Source organism: Pteropus medius, unplaced genomic scaffold (assembly GCF_902729225.1).
Source record: "Pteropus medius unplaced genomic scaffold, Ma_sr-lr_union100, whole genome shotgun sequence".
NCBI classification, from domain to species: Eukaryota; Metazoa; Chordata; class Mammalia; order Chiroptera; family Pteropodidae; genus Pteropus; species Pteropus medius.
In genome coordinates, this window is record NW_024342471.1 from 3,349,703 (window position 1) to 3,368,769 (window position 19,067).

Here is a 19,067-nt window from a genome sequence, read left to right on the forward strand (position 1 = left end):
GCAACCCAAACTGTTGGACTAGAAGCACAGAAGATTCAAATGCGAGGGGGGTTTATTCTGGGAGGCTGCCTGCAGAGGTGGCCAGTGAGTGCAAATAATATGCATTTACCATAGATTACCTACGATCAAGTAATTTGTTCCCCTTCCTGCTCCGTGAGGGTCTGGGGAGCTGCTCACCTCCTCTGCCCACATGACCAGCACCATGCTTGGCATGCAGTATGTGGGCACTTAGTAAGCCCTGGTTTTTCTATATTGCTGTCAAATGGGAGGGTGGAAAGTGTAGGATAAATCCAGAGGTGGAACACAGAGAGAGCAAGCCCAAAGCAGCCAATGTTTTGGGGCTGTCTGGGGAAGAGAGCTTGAGGCACAGACCACAGGTGGTCACAGAAGGGTTGGTGACTGGGAGATCTGGGAACATTCAACTTGAGAGTCTTTATCTGCTTCCGTATATCTCCAAGGGGGCATAGGTCCATCTGGGATTAGAGGGTTCTCAGAGGGGTTTGTTGTGTCTACCCCTATTGGTTTGAGGCGTGTCGAGAATTTAAAAATAAATTTTTGATTCAAGTGTAACACACATACAGAAAATTGCACCCATCAGAAGTGTAGAGCTCAATGGCTTTTCAAAGCCAACACACCCCTGTAACCAGCACCCAGATCAAGAAACAGACCATTATCAGCACTCCAGAGTCTCCCTTGTGACCCGCTCCCAGTCACAACCTCCGAAACGTAACTACTTTCCTGACTTCTCACACCGTAGATTTGATTTGCTTGGTTTTAAACTTTATACAAATGGAATCAAATCGTACAGAATATATGACAACTTGGGAAAACTGTTTAATTATCTATTAAAGCTAAAATATTCCTGCCCTATGACCCTGAAATTTTCCCTCAGTATTTACTCAAAAGGATTAAACGTTTCTGTACACTGTAAGATTGTACTAGAATGTTCACAGTAATGCTATTCATAATAGCCCCAAACCAGAAACAACAAATGCACATCAACGACAGAATGGATAAATGAATTGTGCTATGTTTACACAATGGAATATTATACAGCAATGAGAAGAAGCTACAAATACACATATTATAGCCAATTGGTCCCAAACATAATGTTGAGTGAAAGGAGTCAGATGCTAAACAGTGTAGACTGCATGATTCTATTCTCACGATGTTTAAGGACAGGCAAATCTAATCAATGGTGATGCAAGTCAAAATAGTGGTTACTTATGGGGGAAGGTTGTGATTTGGAGAGACCACAAAGGGACCTTCAGGGGGTGGAGTATATGCTGTTTCTTAGTCTGGGTGCAGGTTTTATGGGTATGTTCACTTTGTAAAATGCCATTGAGCAGGGTACTTAGAAAATGCACATTTTTCTAAAAATACACTTAATTAATTTTTTTTAAAATCCCCCACCCATTATATTGGATGTCCAGGGCATTCTACCCAAGTTATAGTCGATTATACAATTTTTTTAAAGCACCTCCTTCACTTTTCAAAGGGACATCATTTTCCCCTTTAAATGCACATGACCCTTGACTACACCTTGGGGGCTCTGCATTCACACATGTGACTTTTCCTGATGCATCCAAGCATTGGCTTGTGACCTCTAGGTGCCACCTGGAACATCTCCATGGGCCAGAGTTGGCAGCGCCATCCTTAGACACCCTGTTCTGAGTCACTCTTCAGGGTGAGCCCTGTTTACAGATGGCGGGTGTTGCCCATTACATTAGCACTTCAAAGATTTAACTCTCACTGGTTTGCCTTCTCTCCAAAACACTTCCTGATGCTCCTCTGGAGAGTGACACCAGCAAGGCATTTGATAAATCACCTTTCCCATGGCTTGTTATCAGGTATGAACACTGAGCTGATCAGTGGCACTTCTAGGATCCATCTTCCTCAACTTCGGTCCAACAGCCCCATCCCTTCCTTTGCAATTTCCAAATGTAAATAAACAGTTGCTCTGATTTTCAGCAGAAAATTCTTCTGCTGTGCTTGGACATAGCTCATCTAGGATTGAGAGCAGCCACTTGGCAAGGATGACTCCAATCCCCACACAGCTCTTAGGCTACATATCTCCCTCATTTTATCAGCACTAATTGTGTGCCAGGCCCTGTGCCAGGCAGTGAACAAAAGACAGTTCCAGACCCATGGAGCTCAGGGTCCGGGGGAAGAGAGACAAGGAAACGGGTAACTATAATGCTGTGTGAAATGCGGTGCAGTGAGAAGTATAGTTCAGGGAACAGTAATCAGGCTTTGGGTCCAGGAGGACTCCTCGACAAGGAGACAACAGATAAAGCCACGGTCTGCACTATGAGTAGGAGTTCGCCACTTGGCTGTATTCTTGCCAGAGGAGAAGTCTATGCTGATGTCCTGTCTTCTTCTCTTCCTGATGTCCACACTAAAGCCTCCTCCTCCACGTTCAGAGTCTGGTGGCTCTGAGGTCTGTGCTGCTTTCCTGGTCCCCAGCTTGTTTGGGGCTCGAACCACCTTCAAGTCCTCACCGGGCCCTGCCAGGACTCACATTTGATGTTGTCCTGTCCCTGTGATTTCTGGAGCTTTCTTAGTTGCCTCTCTTCTTCCTCTTCAGGATTGCTTTCTTTATCATGGTTGAAAGTTCTATCTTCATAATTTCCCCTTTCTCAGGATTTATATTCTCTTCTGGAATCTCCAGATGTGCTCCCGGTTCAAGATAGAAGCCTGAGTCTCTCTGTCCACCCCTGCTCTAAATCCTCCCCGAACAAAAGCTCGGACAGAAAAATGGACACTGAATACAACAGGTTGCCTTGCTCTCTGCCCCCTGGCTCATCCAGCAGAAAGATCAGGGAATTCTGTCCTGGAGCGGTGGCCTCTGCTGCTGTTAGTACCATTGTGACCCCATTTAATCATCCACAGGGAGAGGGGTTGATGCCTCTTCAGCCTGTTCACACTGGAGCTCTCAGCGTGATTAAAGCCATCTATGTCTGTATTAGGTTTTATTCCCAAGATGAGATTCATGTGCAAGTGATTTACTAAGAACATGCTCCCAGGGGAGACCAGTACAAGGGTGCGGGGAGCAGGACAGGCAAAGAGAAGAAGTTAGGGACACATGTATTTGAATGTCCATAGCAGCAATTTTTGTAACATCTCAAAACTAGGAACCACCCAAATGTCTAGCAACAGTAGAATCAATGGGGAGAAAATGTGGTTACATTCACACAATTGAATACTACTCAGCAAAGAATATCAATGAACTAAAGCTTCGATACATCTCACAAACTGGGAAGAATATTTGCAACTCATACTGTATACAAAGAGTTAAATACCCTTGCATATAGAGTTCCTTCAAGTTAAGAGAGACTGACAAAATTTTAAAAAATGGGTTGTGGATATGAACAGGTAATTCAGGGAAAAGGAAATATAAATGGCTCATAAATGTTTAAACAAATATTCAAACTCACTTGTAAGAAAAATGCAAATAAAGACCACACTTTCACTTTCACACTAGCAAAAATCCATTTGATAACTATATTGAGTAAGGTTGTGGGAAAATGGACACTCCAGATATTTCTGGTACAATTATAAACTGGCACAGATTGGAGGGCAATTTAACTGTATCTACACAAATCATAAACACACATATCCCTTGACCCAGTAATCTCACTTGTAGGAAATCATCTCACAGATAAATTTGTGAATAAAATTATCCATCATAGTGTTACTGGCACTCTGGGTTCTCACGATTTCCCAGGTTGGAAATTAAGAGACTAGCCCAAGAGGAACCTGGACGAATAAATGGTGGCATTCAACTATGAAAAATGATGAGGATGTTGCACACCCACTAGAATGGCTAAAATTAAAGAGATCGACAACACCAAATGTGGGAAGTAGAGGAACTAGAACTTTCATACATTGCTAGTGGGAATGTAAAATGGCACAGCCCCTTTGCAAAAATTAAATTATGTTTTTACCATATGACCTGGCAATTCTACTTGTAGGTATTTGCAGATGAGAAATGAAAACATCTGTCCATACAAAGACTTTTACAGAAATTTTGTAGAAGCTATATTTCAAAGAGCCTCAAACTGGAAAAGAACCCCAATGTCTAACTGGAGACTAGGGATGTACTTTCCTCTTACCATGGAACTATAAAAGAACAGATTACTGATGCATGAAACAGTGTAAATGAATCTCAAAAACAAAAAGAGAGAAGGAAACCAGACACACAAAAATACATGTTTTATGATTCTGTCCTATAAAGTTCTAGAATATGGCAAAACATCTATAGACAAAAAGCAGATCAGTGGTTGCCTGGGGTGGGGAGTAGGAGAGACTGTTGTATATGGATTGTGGTTTTGATTACACAGGTGTATAAATTTATTAAAACTCATCTAACTGTACATGTTATATAGATGGATTTTATTGTATGTAAATTATACTTTAATAAAGTTGATATTAATACTAATAAAGTAACAATAATAGAGTAATTGTAATAATCATAAGAATAGTGCTAATGAGACCACTCTAAATACACTGATACCAAACGAAGGTTCTTCAAGGTGTATTAAAGTGAAAAAAAATCAAGGTGCAGAAAAACGTTTAGAGAAAAAATGTATTGTCTCAGCTATGCATGAAATGATCTAAAAGCCTATACAAGAAGCTAATAATAGTGGCTTCCTGTTGGGGGATGTGGGCTGAGAGGGTGGGGACAGAAGAGTGAAGGATGTTCCCTAAACATCTTACCATACTTTTTGATGTTTGAATCACGCGCACATAGATTTCTCTGGCTACTGGAACTCTTACTGATCGAATTGCCGCATTTTGAATTCTCAAAAACAGGTTTGCTTAAAAGTTAACATCCTTCACTATCGGAATACTTGCTACTCGCTGTTTGAATTGACACAAACAAACCTTGAAAACAAGAAACAGATGTTACCGAGGGCGAAAAGATTCTCCACTTCTGGGAATCTATTGTTTTGTAAAATTTTCCCCGTGGTCATGGCTAGGGACTAAGGGCTGCGCCCGCCTCGTCCGCGCACCGCTCGGGCCGCCTTGCCTTTGGCGCGGCAGAATCCAAAGGACCGCGCCTCCCCTGGCTCCTCCACCCCCACCCCACCCCAGCCCCCCGCTCAGCTGCGCGCGCCTCTCAGATGGGGCTAGTGGCCACTGGGACACAGAGACAAGCTCAGAACCGCAATCGAACCTGCTTGTAGCCGTCGCCCCGGTCTCCCTTCTCCTAGGAGCACTTCTGCCGGGTTCTCTCCAGGGCGCCTCTGGGCAGGACTGATGACTAGGCGGGGACAGAGGTCCGCCCTGGAGACCACCGAGGCGGGGGTGGGGAGGGGGAAGGGCGCTCCCTAGGCAGACCCGAGCAGCAACAGGTGGCCCACGAGCCCTGGCCTCTGTCTCCCCGCTCTCCCCCCGCCCCGCCCCCACGCCCCGGCTATGGTCCTCAAAGGCCCTTCCAGAGAGTCCCCACCCCATCCCCCACACTATATCCCCACAAATAGGGGCCCCTTGAGACCTATGGGGAGGGATGGCGCAGGTCGGTCCCCCCAAGGGGCTGCACCGATTCCCCTTCCCACCCCGCGCGGTCCAGCTCTACTCTTGAAACGGCCGCTCTGGCCAGGAGGGTCACCCCGACTCCTCAAAGGCACGCGAGCTCGGGCCCTGCCGTCCAGAGTCGGGACGGGCTCTGCTGCGGTCACCGCGCGGGCAGCTAGGGATGCGTGCTGGGTCGCGTGGGGAGGGGTGCGGCCCGGGAGGGGGGCGTGGGAGACGGCGGGAGGGCTGCCCTGGGCGTGAGTCGGCTGCGATCCAGCCAGGGCGGGGCCGGGAGCCGGGAGCCGGGAGCCTGGCGCGGAGCTGCAGCTCAGAGGCCGAGGCGCTCACAGCTATGGGCCGAAGGTCTAGGAGAGCTCTAGGGTCGCGGGTCTTGCTGCTGCTGCTGCTGCTGCGGCTACCGTGGCCGATGTGGGGGGCCGAGGCGTTTCGCGGTGAGTGGGAGCGCGCCCCTAGGGACAGGCGCCCCTAGGGACACTGTCAGAGGATGGAAGATTTGAAACCCTGGGAATGCGCAGTCAAGAGGACAGGGAACAGGGAGGGTTTGGGAGGGGGTCTGTGGGACTTGTCCAGGGACTGTCACTTGGTCTTGGGCCCAGACTTACACACTGCCCAGTTGCCACTGTGCCCACGACAAAACAGAGTGGCAGGGACCCTTCCCCTCTGAGTAGCTGCCCAGCCCCTCAAACCCCTCTGCTTGGATTCTCTGCTGGAATCACCCCTAGGCCCCATTTCTCAGTGGGAAAGCTCCTGCCCCTGCATCCCTTAGGGCTGAAGGGACTTTCCTCCTCCTGGGAGCCCCCAGTGCCCCAGACTCTCTGCTGTGTCCTCAGACTAGGGAATGAACTCTGGCTTCCATGCTCACAAATCACCCTTGCTCATCCCTTCGTCCCAGGACCTTGGGGCGGTGTGTATATTGCTTATAGTGTTGCCTTGTTTGGTTCGATAGAGCAGGGTGGCTCCAAACAGAAGGTGCCTGTTTAGCAGGGCTGTGGGAGAAGACTCCACTCCGGCTCTTCCCAGTGTAACTTCTCCAACCCTCTGGGGACAAGGACAACAGCAACCTCTCCATGTGGATGGGAGGATTTGCAGAGTCCTGTATATCTTGTGCCTGGTGAGGGGACAGGGAAGGTGACCAGGGAGGAGGCAGGAAAGGCAGGGCTCGCAGCCTAGAGGTGGGTTCTAGAGCAGTGTGGAGGGGGGACCCAACAAGGATAGGGTCCTGCTCTGTTGTGGGGCCCCCAAGGGAAGGGATGATAGCTGTCATGCCCTTAGGGATAGTCCCAGGCATTCTGCAGCTTCCTACTCCTCCTCAGCCTTGGGTCAGGGGATGATGATTTGACCCTCGGGAGGAGTGAAGAGGGGCTCTATGCTCCCTAACACACACTGGCTCCCCCAGTTTCTGCTCCTATCTGCCTAGTTGCCACAGCTCCATCTCTGCCTCTCTCTCTCCTTTGTCAAGGTGCCAGTGGTCAGTGTGTGTGCACAGGGCCATGAGGAGAACCTCCAATCCATACCCGCACATGCACACAGGCAGGCCCTCCCCTCTCCACCGTAAGAGACCCGGGCCCAGCAAGACCTGGTTCTCCACACCCGTTAAGTCCTCTCTGGGCTGAGAAGAATCCCCTTCTCCCTCTCCCTAGAAGCTTTCAGACTCCTCCCCACACTGACCTCTCAGCCTCCAATCCATGGCTGTGTCCTCCCTCCACCCACCATGGCAACTCACTCGTCCAAATCAGGGAGGGCTTCTTGGGGGAAGGGGACCCCTGGAGCTATTGCTATTCTAGGTCTTTGAAGATGGGGCTTAGGGGAGGAGATGGAGGAGGGGAAAGGAGTTAGCAGTGACCTGGTAGTTGCTGAGCCACTTCCACAAGCAGCCATCTCAGCCTGGGCAGGACTGGGGTCAGGGCTGGGTGGGGATTGGGGAGCTGTCTATTCTGGGAGCTGGGCTTCCCCAAGGACTGAATGCCAGAGGTGTGGGATGGCTGCCTGCAGGCTCTGGGCTGTCTGGGGCCTGGCTCTTACAGGGATGGTGTAGTGAGAGTTACTGGGGCCCATGGTGAGGGAGGCTGGGAGCATTCCAGGGGAACATTCCAGCGACCTCTAAGTAATGCTTGGCTCTGGTGTTCCTCCTGACCCTCCTCCCCCCTTAAGCACACTCAGTCCAGGAGCACTCAGGCTCTGTCTCCCAGGGGCTTCTGGGCCAGGGTCTCTGGAAGCCCCATCTCCAGCATGAAGCCCCCAATGGGGTCTCTGAGCAAGGTGGGCCTCCCAAGATAACATCTAGCTGTTGTTTTTCGCAGAGGGTGGCAGAGACACAGGCATCCTCTTCACAAATCTCTCACACTAAAGACATCTGCCACTCAGTCTAAAATACCCGAGGCTCCCTCCCCCTCCTCTTCCCCTGTGCACTGGAGGATTTGGTCTCTTCCTTGTGACCTTTGACTGCCAAACCCTCCCCCAAGGTCAGTGGGGCTCCTGCATCCCCAGCTGAACTGTCCTTCCCAGGCTCCTCTGTCCCTCTTCTGCCATCGGTCTAAATACTCCTCAGTTCCGAGAATGCTCCGTGGATGCCTGCCCTCCAGGCTAAACCTTGAGTGCTGAAGATGGATGTTCCTCCCTGATGACATCTTCTAACCCTATTCCTCTGTTGTCCCCACTCCCATCTGTTCCTCAAGTCCCTCTCACCCTGTGCTCTGTTCTCACCCCAGGAAACACCCCTGGAGAGCCGGTCACCCCTCACTGGGTCCTGGATGCACAACCTTGGCGCATGGTCACCCTGGAGGAGCCGGTCAGTGCTGTGTCACCTCTTCCTCTGTGGGAGCCCAGGGTCTCCCAGGCTCTTCGCCCCTCCCCAAATTTCATCGTGACAGTTTTGCTAGGGTCTCTAGGTTCCCCGCCACTCTGTCCTTTAGGTCCCTCCCCGAAGGGCTGACAGGGCAACATCTAGCTTGCATGAGCCTGCACACATGGAAGTCATTTTCAGGCTTCCTTCCTTCTTTCTCTCCCTTCTCAGAAATATCTGGGTCACCCCATGCCATCAGGCAGAGGTGGGGCCTGAGTTTATGAGGCATGAAACTTTTCAGGGACTTCTTAGAGAAAACAACAAAATATCTTTCTTTTGCAAAGTTTACCAGAATATGTGACCCTGTGGACACATTGCTGTCCCTTCCAGGACTCTGCCATTGAGGGGCCTGAAACTTCAGCTTCACTGACTCATGCAGAATCCATTTCTGTCCAGGGGGCAGTGGTCACTCTTTTGGTGGCCCCCAGCTAAAAGCCCAGCCCATTTTGCTTCTCTAGGATGCTGGGCCCCAGCCTCCTCCCGACACCCACCCACCACACACCAGAATAACCACACTCCCTTCTGCATGTGCCACACAGCTGTGCTGCAAACCAGGAGGCCAGAAACCTCGGTATACCCACTGTACAGAGGGGCAAATTGAAGCCCAGAGAGGTTGGAGAAAAAGCCCAAGGTCACACAGTTCTTTAGTCTAGAAGTTTGAGACCCACTAGGGTCTGAAAGACTTCAAACCATTGGCCAACGTCCCCTAACTTAGAGCTCTCTTCATCCTGAATTTTTAGGCAAGAAAGGACAACCCACTGTCCAAGTCAGCGAGGAGGGCAGGCAGGCTAGGGGGCTCCCACAGGCCCAACAAGTCCGAACCTAAAACCCTCACTTGGTCCCCCCAGACCCTCAGGGCCCCCATTCAAGTGGTCAAGCACGCCCTAGCCCAAGCTTTGAGATCATTTTCCTGGACATCACTGGCAGAGGGAAAGGCTGGGCTCACGCTGGGGTCATCCTGATTGTGGACCTCCCTCCCGGTCTGGCCTGGGCTGTGACCAGAAGAGGAATCCCAGAGGGGCCTTCCTCTTCCCACTTACGGGCCTCTGCTCCCAGGAAGCCTGCCAAAATGATGACAGAGTTGAGGCAAGGAGTCCTGTCCCAGAGGAAGGAAACACTCACATTTCAGGCCAGGGATGGGGTGCACGGTGAGGGCCAGGGTCAGTAGGATGGTAAGGAGTGAGGACAGCAGGGGGACAGAGAGAGGGGGTTCTGTGGTAGGGGTGGCAGGAGGTGCCTTTCCATTTGGGCTGCCACCTTTCCTTGGTACAAACCTTCCTCCAATAAAACAAGTGACATTCTGGCCACATAAGCTCAAGTTTGGGGCCTTATGGGGCCCTTGGCTGGGGCAGGGGGCTGTCTGCTCCCCACCTGCCGAGGAAGGGTCCCCACGCCAAGACGTGAGCCCCTTGGCCTGCAGCCTAGCCCAGTGCATTGTGGGATAAAAAGGAAAGGCCAGCATTCCAAAGACAGAGCAGTTCTCCGGGAGGTTCCTGGACCAGCTCCGGCTCTGGGCCCCCAGCCAGCCTGAGTGGACAAGGGAGGAAGATGAGGTCTTCCCACAGGGTGGAAAAGCCAAAGAGGGTAGGGAAGGGGAGGCTGGCAGGCTGGCCCAGGCCCCCTCCTGACATCTGGTCGAGAAAGCCAGTGTTTTTTTCTTGGCCTGGGTCAGGGGTCTGTGTTTACTTCATGAGATCAGTGAAGCAGATGTGGGGCAGGCTTGCTGGAGGCCAAGGACAATTTCAGGGTGGGAGCAGTTGTCAGAGTTAGAGATAGAAGAGTAAAGTCTGAATCCTGCAGAGTAGGGAGAAGCAAAATATAAAACAAGAGGTCGTAAAGAGGCCCGAGCCACAGCTGCCTGATGCTTGCTGCCCTGCTCCCTTGACCCTCCACTGTCTTCAGGACTCCACTGTCCTCCCTGCCTAGAGGAAGCCTGGGCATGTTAGAGGAGGGAGGGACAGAGGAAGGGCCCAGTAACCTTGGGCAAGGCAGGGCACTTTTCTGGGACCTCTTATCTCCCTAGGGAGGAAGTGGTGTGCACATAGCAGGCCATGTCAAATGGCTGTTTTCAGAACAACAAACATCCTGAGTTTGGGAATACCTTTGTCTGCATATTCTCACCCTCACACCCATCCATGCCCACCAGGGCAAGTGGAGAGCCTGCTGCCCTCTGCCTCCATTCTCTCCCCCAAGAACTCCCTCAAGAGCTGACTGCACATCCCACCTGCTCCCTGGCAGGCAGGAGGCCGGGCTGCCTGCCATCTCAGTCTTATACTCCTTCTTGTCCAGGTCTTAAAGCTAGACACGAGGCTGGTGGCCTTGAAGGCTGAAGGCCAGGAGCTCCTGCTAGAGCTGGAGAAGAATCAGTAAGTACCAGGCCAGGGAATGTGCTAGGAGTCAAGACAGCCCTTCTCTCTGGGGAGAACTAGTGCTGGGGGCAGGGACTGGTGGGAACCCAGGAGGGAGGCTAGAGGGGTGAGGGCCTCAAGGAGGCTCAGGTGACAGAGTCACACCGTTCTATGACTGGCTCCCTTGAGGCTGAAGTGGACTGTTGGGGCTGGGTCTGTCCTGCTGTGGGGCACATCCCTCATCCAGGCCCCAGAAGCTTCTTGCCATCTCCCTGCTGGAAATGAGTGAGCATCACCTAGTGGGTGCTTGAAGAGTAAGCTGAGCCAAAAAATCCAAGATGGATTCCAAGAGCGGGCTGATGAAATGACAGGGACGAAGGTGCAGCGGCTACAAAGATTAAGGCACATTCAGGTGGCAGCAATTTGTCCAGCTTTTCCAGAGGGTCTCCATCTGCAAGAAAAAGAGCAATGAATTTGGGGAGTCCCAGTGGGGCCAGATCACAGAAGGCCATTTTAGTGCTGAGTGTCCTGGATGGTTCAGAGCCAAAGATTTGGAGTTGGTGGATGGTGCTAGGCTGGATGGTGTGGTTGTCCAAGATGGAGCGTGGGATCTTAAAACTTTTCAGACTATATTATCAACAGCTATTTATCGAGTGCTTGTTTCATTGCAGGCACATGTTTTATTCTCCCTCATGAAGTCAGACGAACTGGGAACAAACTCTAGTTCCACCATGCCGAACCAGTTTCTCTGGGGTTTCATGTCCCCACACTTTAAATGAAGTGGTCACATCACCTACCTCCTAGGGTTGAGTGGGGAACAAAGCTGGAGAAGGTGGAGGAAAGACTAGGAGGTGGAGAAGCAGGCATCACAGGTCTTTGGGGGCAGTCTGGTGGTAAAGAGGTCAAGGTGAGGTATGGATCGAGGATTTTCTTAAAAAAAGAGGCACTGACTTATGGGTGATCCGTCTTGGTGGGAAGGACCCTGGTGAGGTGAAGCCTGAAAATGGAATCTTTACTGAAGTGGAGTCTACAGAAGGTGGGGGCAGGTGGGGATTCTGTTTCTTCTAGAAGCAGGGAATAAGCACCCCTGAAGAACAGGTGGGGAGATATGTGGGGTCTGGGCCAAAGGAAAAGATGTGAAGAATCCTTGAGGCAGGGAGGTGGACTAAGAGTGGGCTGATCAGATGCCTAACGAGGGCAGGCAGCAGGCAGGGCCGCCTGGGGAGTTCACCATACCATCTTGGCTCCCAGTCCCACTTCCTTGGCAGAATCTGAGTCTTCCCCTCCAGCCCAGCTCCAGACCTGCGGAACCAGACCCCACAGGGACCACAAACGTTTCCTTTATTCCTGCTCCTCCCTGGTGCTTCCCACACTCCCACTTCCCACATCTAAGCCATCACCAAGGCCCCTTCCTGCCCTTCGCCTTTCTCCTCCCTCCAGCCCAAGTCTTCTCTGAGTGAAGCAGCACACGATCATGCCTGTCCCTTCCCTAAGGCACACTTGGGTTGCTTCTTAAGTGCTAGGCCTGTGCCTTACTCTTAGAACTGCTCAATTAGTATTCAGGGAGGAAGGCATCCCGGAGGAGGTAGGGCTGCATTAGGTGATTCCTGTAACACTCTCTCCCAGCAGGCTGCTGGCCCCGGGATACAGAGAAACCCACTACAGACCAGATGGGCAGCCAGTGGTGCTGGTTCCCAACCACACGGTGAGATACTTTCATGGGTTCTGAGGACACGGTAAGGGTGCTGGGGGATGCACTCCCTAAGGGCCTACCCACAGTTCCTCCTCTGTTCTCCTCCTGATCCTAAGGAGAGGCAGGAGCCAGCCCCTGCACCATGCCCTCAACCTTGGCTGAGATTTGGGGCTGTGTTCTTTGGTCTCCAGGATCATTGTCACTACCATGGGCGTGTGAGAGGCTTCCCGGACTCCTGGGTCATCCTCAGCAGTTGCTTTGGGATGAGGTGAGGCATTCTGGGGGAAGAGTCTGGGCCTGGGGCTAGGGCAAGAGTTCTCTCACACCCCCCTCTGCACCCCAGGGGCCTGATCAAGCTCAGCAGCAACGCCAGCTATTATGTGCATCCCTGGCCATCTGGGGACACCAAGGACGTCTCAACTCACAAGATTTTCCGGACCAAGCAATTGCTCAGCTGGAAAGGAGCATGTGGCCAGAGGGACTCTGGGGACAAAGGAGACGTGGCTAGCTTTTCTCATGCCACCCAGATCAGGGTCAGGGGCACAGACAGGGGTGGGAGTGGGAATGCAGTGTCCATAGCCCCCCAAATCAGAAGGGACAGGAATGCACAGTGACAGTTCAGGGCCTCCTGTCCTGATATTTGGAAGCTGGAGAAACAAATTCTAGCAAAAATTAAAGTTAACTGCTTTCTAGGGATTGAGGTTGGTGGTCAGGGCTCTCAAGCCCAGCAGCCTGTCACTCAGGGTCACTGTTGCCTCTCCCCAGAAGAGGCGGGAGGCCGGCAGGAGCAGGAGGTACTTGGAGCTGTACATAGTGGCTGACCATACCCTGGTGAGAGGAGACCCAGGGGGTTGGCAGCCCAGATGGGACCAGCTCAGCCCCTCACACCACCTTGCTGTGCCTTTCCAGTTCTTGACCCAGCACCGGAACTTGAACCATACCAAACAGCGTCTCTTGGAAGTCACCAACTATGTGGACCAGGTCAGGGGCAGTAGGGAGATAGCCCTAATGGGGGTGACCACAACAAGGGGCAGTCAGGTCCTAATGGGATGTGGTAGGCTTGGCGATGAGGTGAGGGGATGAGCGGAGAGGAGAGGGGTGCCCCCACAGAGGAGCAGGGGCACAGTGGCGCCTCTGGTCCCCTTCTTCAGGCCTGTCTTGCCCTGACTGCAGATTCTCAGGACTCTGGACATTCAGGTGGCGCTGACCGGCCTGGAAGTGTGGACCAAGAAGGACCAGAGCCCTGTCACAACGGATGCGAATGCCACGCTCTGGGCCTTCCTGCAGTGGCGTCGGGGGTTGTGGGCGCGGCTGCCACACGACTCAGCGCAGCTGCTCACGTAGGTGCCCCCGATCCCCACGTGCCATCGCGCCAGGCATGTGTGACTCCCGCCTCGCCAGTCACGCTGCCCTCTGCCCTCAGGGGCCGTGTCTTTCAGGGCAACACGGTGGGCCTAGCGCCGGTCGAGGGTATGTGCCACGCTGAGAGCTCGGGGGGCGTGAGCACGGTGAGCTGCCCCGATATCAGACCGGAGGAGAGGTGCAGGTGGTGGCGGTTGGGGGGTTCCCCGCAGCTCGTAGTGACTGTCCCCACATCCTCCCAGGACCACTCGGAGCTCCCCATTGGCGCTGCAGTCACCATGGCCCACGAGATAGGCCACAGCCTGGGTCTCAGCCACGACCCTGATGGCTGCTGCGTGGAGGCCGAGGCGGAGCAGGGAGGCTGCGTCATGGCCTCGGCCACTGGGTACCGGCGCCCCGGTGGGGTTAGGGGCTGCGGGGCAGGCTTCGCCGGGCAGGCTTCGCTAGATCTGGGGCCCTTCCTCGGCTGCATTCCTTTGCGCGAATGGTTATCCTCGCTTCCTCTTCTGTAAAATGGGGATATGATCATAGTACCCGCATTGAGAGTTATGAGACTCAAATGGAAGAAACGCAGGAAAGTGAATTCTCAAGAGTATGAATAGCCTAATGGTTACTCCATCCCCGGGAGTAGCAGCGCCAGGTCGGGATTCGACCCCGATCCTGGGCTGCCAGCTCCTGACGTCACACCCTCCCGTCTCGGGCTCTCTATGCAACTTTGCACGAGTCACTTACCCATTCTGGGCTCTGCCTCTAAAGGAGTCTAGCTGCCCGCAGCTCAGGCAGCGTCCGCGTATCCCGCGACTGTGTGGCCAAGCGCGGGGGCGGCGGGCGGGGTCGTTGTGGGAGGGGATCAGAGGTGAACAGTGGGTGGAGAGGGGGCGTCCCCGCGCGTCCGACGCCCTTTCCCGCGCGTAGGCACCCGTTCCCGCGAGTGTTCAGCGCCTGCAGCCGCAGACAGCTGCGCGCCTTCTTCCGCAAGGGGGGCGGAGCGTGCCTGTCTAACGCGCCCGACTCCCGGCTCCCGGTGCCCCCCGCGCACTGCGGAAACAGCTTTGTGGAGGAGGGCGAAGAGTGCGACTGCGGCGCGGGCCAGGTCAGGTCTGCGCGCCCGGCCCCGGGAGGCCAAGGCTGGCCCCACCGCCCGCTGGCCCCAAGGTCCGGCGCGCTGCTCCCTCACCTGGTCCCTCCTTGCCTTTCTGGCTCCAGGAGTGCCCGGACACCTGCTGCTCTGCCCACGACTGCTCTCTGCGTGCGGGGGCTCAGTGCTCCCAAGGGGACTGCTGCGCGCGCTGCCTGGTGAGGGCATGGGAGGCTCGCAGGTGAGGGTGGAAGGGCACTGGGAGCCGGTTTGTTGGCCTCGGCTAGTCCGCGTCCTTCAGTCCTCAGCGGGTGCTGGGTCTGCTCTGTACTTGCTTCCACCTGGCTCTCCCGCTGGGCTCTCCCTCCTCTGAGCATCGCTCTCTGTGTGGATCTCTCACTATCCATTTTCTCTCTGTGCCTCGGCCGCCTTCCCATCACCCGGGTCTCCTGCGTAGCTGAAGTCGGCGGGCGCGCCTTGCCGCCGGGCTGCTGGTGACTGTGACCTCCCTGAGTTCTGCACGGGCTCCTCTCCCTACTGCCCCCCAGACATTTACTTACTGGATGGCTCCCCCTGCGCCAGCGGCCGCGGCTACTGCCGGGACGGCGAGTGTCCCACGCTCGAGCAGCAGTGCCAGCAGCTCTGGGGGCCTGGTGAGAAGACGCGCGCGCCCTTGCACCGCACCTCATCTTCGGGGCTGAGCAATTTTCTACTCTAGGGAAGATAGGAGGGAGGATCTGAGAGGGGAGGAGCGCGGCCCGCATATGGGCCGCCAGCCTTACCCATGCTTCCCCAGGCTCCCACCCAGCCCCAGAGGCCTGTTTCCAGGTGGTGAACTCTGCAGGAGACGCCCATGGGAACTGCGGCCAGGACACCGAGGGCGGCTTCGTGCCTTGTGCTCAGAGGTGGAGAGAGGAGAGGAGGTTGCGGAAGCTGGGGAGCGAGTTGGGGGCAGGAGACATTCCATGCTGTTTGACCACCCTCTATTTGGTCCCCAGGGATGCACAGTGTGGGAAGCTGCAGTGCCAGGGTGGGGAACAGAACCCACTGGCACCACACACGATGCCGGTGGACTCTACCTTCAGCCTAGGCAGCCACGAGGTGACCTGCAGGGGAGCCTTCTTGCTACCTGGTGCCCAGCTGGACCTGCATGACTTGGGTCTAGTAGAGCCAGGTACCCAGTGTGGATCTAGAATGGTGAGCCCTGCCCATCGGACCCCTCCCTGCCACTTGAATCCTACAGACCAAAGCGTCACTCCCCCTCACTACTCAGTGAACACCACTGCCCATAGGTGTGCCAGGAGAGGCGCTGCCAGAACACTACCTTCTGGGAGCTGGAGCGTTGCCTGATCACCTGCCATGGCCACGGGGTGAGTGACCTGAAAGGTGGGGGGAGTGACCTTGAGGTCCCTGATGCCATGAGAACCTCTTCTCTTTTCCTCTGCAGGTTTGCAATAGTAACCACAACTGCCACTGTGATCCGGGCTGGGCTCCGCCCTCCTGTGACAAGCCAGGGTTGGGTGGTAGCATAGACAGTGGCCCTATGCAGCCTGAAAGTGCGCCCATGGGGAGCAATGGGGAGGGGCTGCATGGTGCACCTGCTCAGGACTCAGCCCCACCCTGTCCTCTCAGACCAGGACACCTTCCTGCTGGCGGTGATCTTTAGCTTCCTGTTGCCTCTGCTCCCTGGGGCCGGCCTGGCCTGGTGCTGCTACCGGCAGCCAGGATCCTGGCTCCAGCAATACCTCTGCGGCTCGAGGAGGGACCCCGTGCGCAGTGGGTAGGCTCTGAGGGCCCAGCTCCCTGCTCCCTGAGCCCACTCCTGTGACTCCTACTCCTCAGAGCTCTGCTGGGCCTGGTGCAGCTGGGGCAGGGTCCTTAGCCTCACCTCTAGGTGCAGAGAGGCAGCAGAGACAGTAGAAAGAAGCCTTGAGCAGGAGACAGAATGGCCTCCCAGTCAGGCTGAGGGTGTGGATCCCAGCAGGACCCTCTATCCTTCCCACTGCTGTGGTTCAGCCCCTTTTGTCCATTCCTATGTTTCTCCCACCAAGTGGCCGCCTCACCCTTGACTTTGCCTCGTTTTCCACTAGCTATTAATGTAGTTTCTGCTCCACTGCGCCCTTTAAGGCCTCTCCTGCCTCTCTCATGAGCTTTCAGCCTTCTCTCACTTCCTTTGCCTAAATCTCTGCCGTTACCCACTTCAAGTTCCCAAATCGTGGGCCCAGCACATCTTTTTACTCCATACCACTGGTCAGCTATGGTACTGGCTGCCCTTGTGCCAAGGGCCAACCCCAACCCAGTTCTTTATGACGTGGGAGGAGGGTTCCATAATACCAAACACAGTTGACCTAGGGCTGCCCTTTCACTGGGCACTGGGCCAGGCAGGTACCTTATAGCTATATCTGACAGTCTAGCCTTGGGAGTGCTCTGGGCAAGCTGAGGGAGAGGGCAGGGTTTGGGCTGGAAATGGGAGCAGAGGGCATCCCCGACAGGGGTAAGGCACCAGCTATGTCCCAGGTGCCAACTGAGAGGGTCTCGACATAATGAACAGTGATTTGGGGTGTGTGGGCAGAGACGCAAAGTGGTCAGAACTTGGTGTGTCAACATGAGGGGGCCTTCATGGGGGCGTTGACGGCATGTCATTGCCAGGGCAGAGTCTTGAGGGCATTGGAGACATGGAAGGAAGTGGCAGGCCCTGGGAGATGGGGCATGAGCAGCCAAGCATTGCTTGGAGTCATCAAGAGCAGCAGGGCCACCCAATGGCAAGGAGCGTAGGCACAGCTGCCATTGGGGAAGAAGTCCACCCCTCTTTGGGACCTGAGTGATATCAACATTTAGAGAGTGCCAGAATGCTGGGGTGGTGTCAGAACACAGGAGAAATGTCAGGGCTGGAGAGAGAAAGTGCTTGCAGCTCTGGGAAGGCCTGAGTCTCAGCTGGAGGCTGGACCCCAAAGGTTCCTTTCAGGAGGGAGCAGGAAGGGAGCTAGAGAGTGCCCTGGAACAGAAGGGTGGAAACTCAACACAGAAGGCAGAGCAGAACACAAAACTCAGGCTGGGCACATGCTGCTGGCTGCAGGGAAGCAGCCTGGGAGTGCCCTGCTCAACATCACTGTTCCAACCTTCTGGCCTCTTATCCCACTGCTCAGGCCCAAAGGTGGTCCACGCAGGGACCAACCCCTGAGCAGTATTCACCTCATTGAGTTGGGCCAGATGACCACTGGAGAACCCCGGCCCCTGGGTGAGTGAGGCACAGGGGGAGTTGGGGGAAGGAAGTGAAGGGATGGACTCTTGGGCCCCCTCCTCTCCACTTAGCACCCAGTCACCTTGGGTTCCCAGTGCCCTACCTGCCCCAGGGACTCCTGCCAACTGTGTTCACAGCACTTATTCTCTACTCATTGCTCCCAGACCTTGAGATCTCTGCCAGAGCCCAACAGCCACCTTGAGAAGCCTGTGCTCTGTGGCCCTGCCTGGACCCCCAGGTAGGTGGGGACCCTGATGTGGGGCCTTCTACCCCCCATTGCTCATCCACCCACCTCTCTTGCCCCTCAGCTCACTGTCCCCTACTCTGGGGTTTCTGAGCTTCGGTTATTATGGAAATGAGGTATGACCACATGAAGAAACTGTTGTCATGGAGGCCAGATGCTAGTCGCCTCTGCAGTGGAGGAGGGAGAAGTGGCTCTTCTTGTCTTCTGTCCTCATCTGTCACCTCTGCCACATGACTTGCAGCCCGAGGTCCCCAATCTGTTCACAGCAGGTCAAGTTCAGAAGCTGATATCCTGTTTCTGGTGAGAAGGAGATCCTGAGAGGAGGACACTTACAGACAGGTGGCTACTGACAGCCACTCCAGGCACTTGGACCCCCAGGGGCAGAGCCAGCAAGTAAGCTGACCTCCTGCACCTTCAGGCAGCTTGCAAGTTTCTTTTCCAGGTTACCTCTGCCGTACCCACTCCAGAACCCCAAAGTCTCATCAGAATTTTCTCAATGTTGTCCTTGTTCCTTAGGGTTGGGGATCCTGCTAGGGTACACACGCCAGCCCAAGAATCCACCTGTTATGTAAAACTTTGTTACTTAAACTTACTCTGGAAGAGAAACCAAAGAGGCTGAAAACTCATCATTATTAAGATAACTTATATAAGAGGTGTGTCTTGGACGGCAACAATACCAAGTGGACGTCCTCTGTGCCACGTGGGAGGTACTAAAGGG

At 54.2% G+C, this 19,067-nt stretch overlaps 1 protein-coding gene across 14 annotated transcripts; it reads left to right on the plus strand.

Annotated features, from left to right (window-relative positions):
• The first annotated feature begins 5,782 nt into the window (after window positions 1-5,782).
• Window positions 5,783-18,960, plus strand: ADAM33 (ADAM metallopeptidase domain 33). 14 transcript variants are annotated; one of them, XM_039863843.1, is made up of 22 exons: window positions 5,791-5,972; window positions 8,250-8,329; window positions 10,673-10,749; window positions 12,358-12,436; window positions 12,616-12,692; window positions 12,768-12,957; window positions 13,118-13,255; window positions 13,334-13,405; window positions 13,598-13,764; window positions 13,848-13,932; window positions 14,029-14,171; window positions 14,702-14,879; window positions 14,993-15,082; window positions 15,322-15,517; window positions 15,661-15,769; window positions 15,863-16,061; window positions 16,157-16,234; window positions 16,312-16,420; window positions 16,497-16,644; window positions 18,011-18,102; window positions 18,270-18,343; window positions 18,616-18,960. In XM_039863843.1, the coding sequence occupies exons 1-21, from the start codon at window positions 5,873-5,875 to the stop codon at window positions 18,305-18,307; spliced, it is 2,445 nt and encodes an 814-aa protein (XP_039719777.1). In that variant the 5' UTR covers window positions 5,791-5,872; the 3' UTR covers window positions 18,308-18,343; window positions 18,616-18,960. The 14 variants fall into 14 exon arrangements, 9 of the variants coding, with proteins under 9 accessions (XP_039719781.1, XP_039719782.1, XP_039719773.1 ...); XM_039863844.1 differs by having other exon boundaries at window positions 13,190-13,255; XM_039863839.1 differs by having other exon boundaries at window positions 5,790-5,972; window positions 13,118-13,405.
• The last annotated feature ends 107 nt before the right edge of the window (window positions 18,961-19,067 follow it).